At 35.5% G+C, this 7,390-nt stretch overlaps 1 protein-coding gene across 1 annotated transcript; it reads left to right on the top strand.

Moving 5' to 3' along the window:
* Positions 1-349: 349 nt before the first annotated feature.
* LOC133818585 (protein C2-DOMAIN ABA-RELATED 5-like) lies at positions 350-1,636 on the top strand. The gene is made up of 3 exons (XM_062251547.1): positions 350-593; positions 771-866; positions 1,142-1,636. The coding sequence occupies exons 1-3, from the start codon at positions 495-497 to the stop codon at positions 1,406-1,408; spliced, it is 462 nt and encodes a 153-aa protein (XP_062107531.1). The 5' UTR covers positions 350-494; the 3' UTR covers positions 1,409-1,636.
* The last annotated feature ends 5,754 nt before the right edge of the window (positions 1,637-7,390 follow it).

Raw genomic sequence — 7,390 nt, forward strand, 5'->3', positions numbered from 1 at the left:
AGTAATAAATTATTTCTAAACGCATGGATGACAAAACGGCAACATGATAATGGCATGTCAGTAATTTATTTATTAGTAGGCCTGGGAAAAGTCCAAAGACCATGTCAAACCCACAAGGCAGCGAATGATAAGCGTGTGTATGTTTCGTATCCAACTAAGCTAACCTAAAACTAGGTGCCCCATACACATCGCTCTTCACCTATTTCAACGACAAGTTCACATGTCGTTTTCTTCTAAGAATAAGCAAACGACAACACTATTCGACTACCCGTGGTTCCATTCCACTCCTCACCTTCCTTCTTCTCCAAGGCACAATAATATTCAACATAAATCAAATCTATCTTGTCACATTTAATAAGCCAAGCCAACTAACCACAATAAATTCCTCTTTCTTCCTCTGCCATCAGATAAAGGGGAATCCTTAATTCTGGTGAGTTTGGCTCCCAAACATCATCAACTCTTGTTTTCGATTACCTTTCTTCAAAGGAGAAGTGATGGGGTTTTTTAAGATCCATATCCAGAGAGGAGTCAACCTCGCTGTTAGAGATATCGTCACCAGCGACCCTTATGTTGTTCTCAAGTTGGGCAAGCAGGTTTGTTAACTTGTCAATCATGTTCGTGTCTTTTGTTGTTTTTGTAGCTTGTAATCGAACTTTTTGCCTGTTTTTGCTTCTGCGTGTATGGAGTATTAATGCTTTTTCCTCAGAGAATTGTGAGGCTTTTAGTTATGGTTTTGACTTTAAAATACCCATTTGTTTTATCTGTTTCAGAAGCTAAAGACTCGAGTAATAAAGGGGAATGTGAATCCTGAGTGGAATGAGGGTTTCAACATCTCTGCCTCCGATCCAAATGTTCCCATCAGGCTTGTGAGTTTTTCTCTTTTATATAATGAATCCTGTTTGATGCTAAGAAGGTTTTCCTTATCAGCTACAACTAGATTTTTGAAATTTATGATAAAACTTGGCAATGGAGATGGAAATGGAAATGGAAATATGAGTTTGGCTAATAAAGCTTAAAGGTTTCGTCTATATATGATCATCGCCATACATGACTACTATATGAGTATTAACATGACCGTAGACAATAATCCACATGAAGTTAATCTTAATTCTTATCTGGACAATTTGTTTGGTGGATGCAGTGTGTGTATGACAAAGACACGTTCAGTTTCGATGACAAGATGGGAGAAGTAGATATCGACGTTGGCCCCTTTCTTAAAGCCTTAAAGATGCAGTTGCAGGGTGTCCCAGATGGAATCACAGTTGCAAAAGTACAACCAAGCAAGCAAAATTGTCTTACTGAAGAGAGCTTCATTGTCTGGTCAGGTGGCAAGCTTGTGCAGAACATGATTCTCCGATTGAGAAACGTCGAATGTGGGGAAGTAGAACTCCAGTTGCGGTCAGACTGATGATCCAACACTCAAGGGCTGGCAGATTTTGAAGCCTTCATGCATTGCTATCTCCATTCAAAACGTACACACACGAAATATGTATTAATAGTTTTATTCATATAGTTCTTTTGTACACATAGGACTCAGAACTGAAACTGTGAGGATTAAGCTACTTCCATATGCAAGTGTTGTCTATAGTTGTGTGGGATCTCAGAAACCGGAATTGAAAACTTCAATTTTTTCGTATCTTGATTCTTAATCTGTAATAGCATTAGTTGTAATTATATATTAATCTTAGAAAGGTTTTCATGTATTATAAGAAAGACAATTTTCCATACAAATATGGCAATTAATGTTTTAAAATTCTCGTATTTCCATTTCTTTTAATTTTTTTTTAAGAAAAGTCATATAATGCATGAAACAGAACTACCATCGATATCACCACCTATCACCTCAATGTGTTGTACCTCCAGCATCAATCATCTTCTCTCCTCTTCTTTGATCTTGCTTTGAATCTATTCATCCACAATTTAGTCAAAATACAAGAGTGACAATCTATTTTCTGGGTTGAATTTGAATATAAAATTGTATTTTTTTTCTTTCCAAATCTAGAAATTATGTTATAGTAACCAGTTACTACTTTTCTTAATTTCATAGTGGTAACCTGTTAATAGTTTCAAAGTGATAACCGGTTACTACTTTTCCAGGTTAGATAATCGTGAACATTCTGAAATTGAGAAAACTAGTAACAAGTTGCTACTATAGAATTGAGAAAGTGATAACTGGTTACCGTGACAAGTTTTTCTAGATTTAGAAAAATAAATTTCAGGTCTAAGATTCAGCTCAAAAAAAATCTATTGCAAGCCCCAATTCTTTTCTTGGAATTGCAGATCAAACAATTTCGTATTTAACCTTTATCCACAGCGAAATTAGAATACTTATGAGGCCAACAAGTCAAAGAATTTTTTTTAAGATAAGAAATGATCATAATGAGAGTTGGATAACACCTTTCTCAAAATAAACAATCTTTATAACCAAAATGGAAAGAAAGTTTGATCTCTTGAAAAATCAACCTCTTAAAAATATGAAATTCATGAAGAAAATGGGTGGTTTTTTTTTTCTTTCGATTCTTCAGGTTTTGGTGATTCAATTATTGTAGTAACATTGTTGGTTCAACCTAAGTGATATCATTCCATATGCAACCCTTAATTTAAATATGAAATAATATTGATTGGCAACTTTTTAGATGGAACAATTTTATGGACTAATTTATCCATGTATTTTAATATGTTTTTTTATACCTAATTATTATTAATATTACTAGAACTAAGCATGATATAGAATAGGATCGAATTGCATGAGTAGTCGACCTCCCTCAATTATGTCAAAGGTTGTTCTCGCCAGACCCTTAAGTGTCGGATCTTATTACTCGTGTTTTTTCAAAACCTCTCACGTGAGGCATTCTCGGGGCGCATCATCATCTTGCGACACATGTCAAATTCACCATGAATGGTTTGAGCCTCAACGAGTGCCCTGTCACATGAATGTCCAAGTCCTCAAGTATATGACTAACACTCGTGACCTAGTCAGAATGGAGCCCTACTAGCTCCTCGAATCACAACAACTTGTATCCAATGTGTTATTAACTTTTTTAGCATAGTGATGTGGAAGACGACAATGCAAAGGACGTGTAAAAAAATATACAATGCATATGGGATCTAGTTGGGCACCTCACTCAATGAGGCCCTCGCTCACCTTACTCAACGAGACCCTCTCTCATCTCACTCAATGAGGCCCTCATTCACCTTGCTCAATAAGGCCTTCGTTTACCTCGCTTAATAAGGCCCTCGCTCACTCCATTTGTGAGGCCCTCTATCACCTCGCTTAATGAGGCCCTTGTTCACATCGCTTAATAAGGCCATCACTCACCTTGCTCAGTGAGGCCCTCCCTCACCTTGCTTATCCATGTATTTTAATATATTTTATACTTATTATTATTAATATTACTAGGACTGAACATGATATAGAATATGATCAGATTGCATGAGGATTCGACCACCCTTGATTATGTCAAATGTTGTTCTCGCTAGACCCTTAAGGGTCAGATCTTGTTACTCGTGTATTTTGAAAACCTCTCATGTGAGGCATTCTCGGGGGCACATGACCATCTTGTGACACATGTGAAATTCACCATGAATGGTTTAAGCCTCAATGAGTGCCCTGTCATGCGAATGCTCAAGTCCTCAAGTAGATGACTAACTCACGACCCAGTCAAAATAGAGCCCCACTAGCTCCTCAAATCACAACAACTTGTATCCAATGTGTTGTGCACTTTTTTAACATAGTGAAATGGAAGATGATGTGGCAAAGGACGTGTAAAAAATATACAATGCATGTGGGATCTAGTTGGGCATCTCACTCAAAGAGAGGCCCTTGCTCGCCTCACTCAATGAGGCCCTCGCTCATCTCACTCGATGAGGCCCTTGTTTACCTCACTCAGTAAGGCCTTCATTCACCTTGCTTAATAAGGCCCTCGCTCACCTCACTGAGTGCCCCCCCCCCCCCCCCTCACTTCGCTCAATGAGGCCCTTGTTCACCTTGTTTAATAAGGTCCTCGCTCACCTCACTGAATAAGGCCCTTGATCATGTCATTCACATCGCTCACCTCGCTCAATGAGGACGTTGCTCAATTGAGACTCATGAAATGAGGACTATTGTCAGGTCATAGCTTCAAGAAGGTGGCTACTTTTGGTAGACTTGGTGGAAATAAACATAAACGAACTTCGTTGCCATATTTGGTGGGTAAAGAAACCTGAAGCATCTCTAAGACATTTTGAAATTGGCTGTATTTGGTGTTGGTATTAAATATGATAAATCAAGATACACAGTGGAATTGATTTGTTTAAAAATTTATTAATAGCATCCAAGATCATACATATATAGATATATTAAATCAAACACAAATAGATTAGATATGTAATGACCCAACTAATTCTAATACTTTGGACCATTAAAAACTACTATACATAGACACTACTTTCACGAAAACACATAAGAAACATTCACACACTTTATTAAAAAATCTAAGTAAATGTTGAAATACATAAATTCAGTGTATGGGATCCCATTGTTTGAAAAATAAAATATAACTATAACTTAATTAAAATGTTAACCCAAGATATGTTTCCAAGAGTGGGGGTGAATTGGAAATTTAAACTAATTTTGGAAATTTAAAACTTAATATGCCAAATTATGCAATAAATCAAATTTATCAAGTAAAAGCAAATAATATGGCAATCAAATAGATATAGCAAATAATCAAACTTGTAATGTAAATAGTTTAAGGTTAAGAAATTGCAAACTCTCGAATTTTACAAGGTTCGGTAGAACTAAGCCACCTACGTCCTTGGTCTTCAAAGCTATGGACCTAGCTTTGAGTTCCACTATCGAGACAAGTTAACGGGCTTGACTAACCCTTACAACCGGGAATTTTTCACCAAGGTATTTCCAAACCTCTTACAATAGTTTTCCACCACCAAGGACTATCAACCTCTTTTTCAGATTGTTGAAGTGCCAATCTCACTCTAACCGGGTTGTTTACAAAACCGGTGCCAACCTCACCTCAATCACAATATGGGAATGTGTTTGATATTACAAGCAAAAATCACTCTAGAAGTATGATGATACAATGAGAAACCTAGAGTAATTAGCAAGCACACTTAGAAGAAATAAATACAAATTTTGGCTCAAGTGTGTGAATATGTGTTTGGATGATTTAAACTTTGGGAGCTCTTTGAAATCAATGGATTAGGTTTGATATATGTAATAAATGCTCAACCAACACCTAATTTTGAGTGAAAAACGAGTTTATATAGAGTTTGGGAAAAAACTAGCCGTTTATAGCCGTTGGGGGTTACTTTTTCAAGCTGCCTGCCGCGAACTGGAAGTCCGGATGGGGAACCGGAATTCTGGTCTGGGAGCAACCGGAATTCCGGGTGCCAGGCAGTGAGCAAATGTTCAAAATATGCCTATTTTCCCGTTTTTCAATTCTTTATAACTTTTAGCTTGTTTATCCGATTTCAAAAAATCCAATTGCGTTACGACCGTATCGGGATGTATTTTTTTAAAAGTGAATTTAGGATGTCTAGTTCTCATTTTGAAAAATCACAATTTTTAGCACGTGAATGAGCCAAATTTTATTCTTATGACTTAAAGTAAACTTGCAATCACTTTACAAGACTAAGAAATGAAATTAAACCTTTATCTTGAGTTTCTTGAGTCTTGAATCCATTTCGGGTCATTTTCGGAAAATTTGGTAGAATGACCATTTTGCCCTTGGTCATAAGTTTGACTTTGAATTGCTAATTCTCTTTGGTTTTTGCTACAAAATCAACAAATCATTAGTAACAAATAATAATCAAATATTTGTTAATCATCAAAACAAGGAGACTTAAGAGTTTGGGTCAACAATCTCCCCATTTTTGATGATATCAAATATTTGATTATTTTAAAAGGGAAAGGAAATATTTTTAAATATTAATATTAGATTAGCTCCCCATTAATGTGTGCAAGGGTTTAAAAATTTGAAACTTTACCTTTGATTTTTACCTTACATGATTTTGTAAACTCCCCCTCAATTTATTACTCATAGTGAAATAAAAAGTTAGTCCAAAAATTGAGGGTTTTGCCAAAGTTAAAATAATCTCAATTAATTTCTCCCCCTTTTGATTCATCAAAAAGGGTGGCAAAGGAATTCACAAAATAAAACATAAGCAAATAGAGATAAAACTTTTTAAACATTCATACATAAGAAAGATAAGTGAATCCAAAATAACATCCAAGCAACAAGGTTTAAACTAGGTTTATCAACCAAACACAAGAAAGATAAACACACAAGGAGATAAGGCATAAAGCCATGCAAACACACAAGTACACAAGATAAAATAAAACATGAAAGGATGCAAAAAGAGAAAACATGCAAATGCCTAAGATGATGGAGCCCCAAAATTGTTTTTTTCTTTTTTTGAGAGGGAAGAGAGTGGTGGCTTGTATTTTAGGTTGTAGAATCAGAATGGGGGAATGGAACTCGTGGGTAGGGTTTTTATGGGGAAAAAATTTCATTTGAAAAGACCAAAAAAAAAACCCTTAAGTGGCTGCTGTCTGCGCCAACCGGAATTCCGGTTGGTCTGTGCACAGGCAACCGGAATTCCGGTTGGTGCAGCAGCCCAGCCCCTTTTTCAAAAACGCGCCAAACTTCTTCGTTGTTAACCCAATTGACCCCAAAATTTTTCTAACACCTAAAATATGACAAAATAGATATATATGCTCAAACAAGAAAATCTGAAAAATGTTGAAAAACGACGATTTACGGTAAGCTTTTCGAAATAGTTCAAGAAAGCTAAAAGCTTACCAAAAATGAAATCTATTCATCCAAATTGAAAAATTCTTTTTCCAGCAGTTCAAGAATATTAAATATGAGGTGTGTGAAGTGACAGAATCGAAAAATATTGAAAATTGAGAATTTACGGTAGATTTTTCGAAAAATGCCTTAAAAGGCCTTGAAAAGTAGAAATCTACCAAAAATGAGTTTTATGCAACCAAATTGAAAAATTATTTTTGCAATAGTTCAAATATGTTAAATGTGAGGTGCTCAAACTGAAGGATTTGAAAAATGTTGAAAATTGAGTAAGTTTGGCGAAAAACACTCATTTAGGCAAAAACTAACAAATTTTCAATACTTAGCATACCTAAAAATTGTTCAAAGAGTAATTCAAGCATAGCAACCCTATAGGCATACTAGATAAACTTATTTAGAAATGTTCAAACACATAAACACATATACTAAACACGTATGCAAAAATTCACATATTCACTCAATCCAAAATGAGTTCAAAGTTCACCAAAAATTCATACCATGACCTATAATTTGTTATTCTTAAAGACATATATCTAATAGGTCAAGTATTAAAAGACTTTGCTTATTTATGCATTAGAATCATA

Source organism: Humulus lupulus, chromosome 2 (assembly GCF_963169125.1).
Source record: "Humulus lupulus chromosome 2, drHumLupu1.1, whole genome shotgun sequence".
In the NCBI taxonomy this organism is placed as follows: Eukaryota; Viridiplantae; Streptophyta; class Magnoliopsida; order Rosales; family Cannabaceae; genus Humulus; species Humulus lupulus.

Coding starts and splice junctions, on each gene's coding strand:
- LOC133818585 (XM_062251547.1), top strand. CDS start 495: ATGGGGTTTTTTAAGATCCATATCCAGAGAGGAGTCAACCTCGCTGTT. Junction 594..770: donor TTCTCAAGTTGGGCAAGCAG/GTTTGTTAACTT, acceptor TATCTGTTTCAG/AAGCTAAAGACTCGAGTAAT. Junction 867..1,141: donor CAAATGTTCCCATCAGGCTT/GTGAGTTTTTCT, acceptor TGGTGGATGCAG/TGTGTGTATGACAAAGACAC.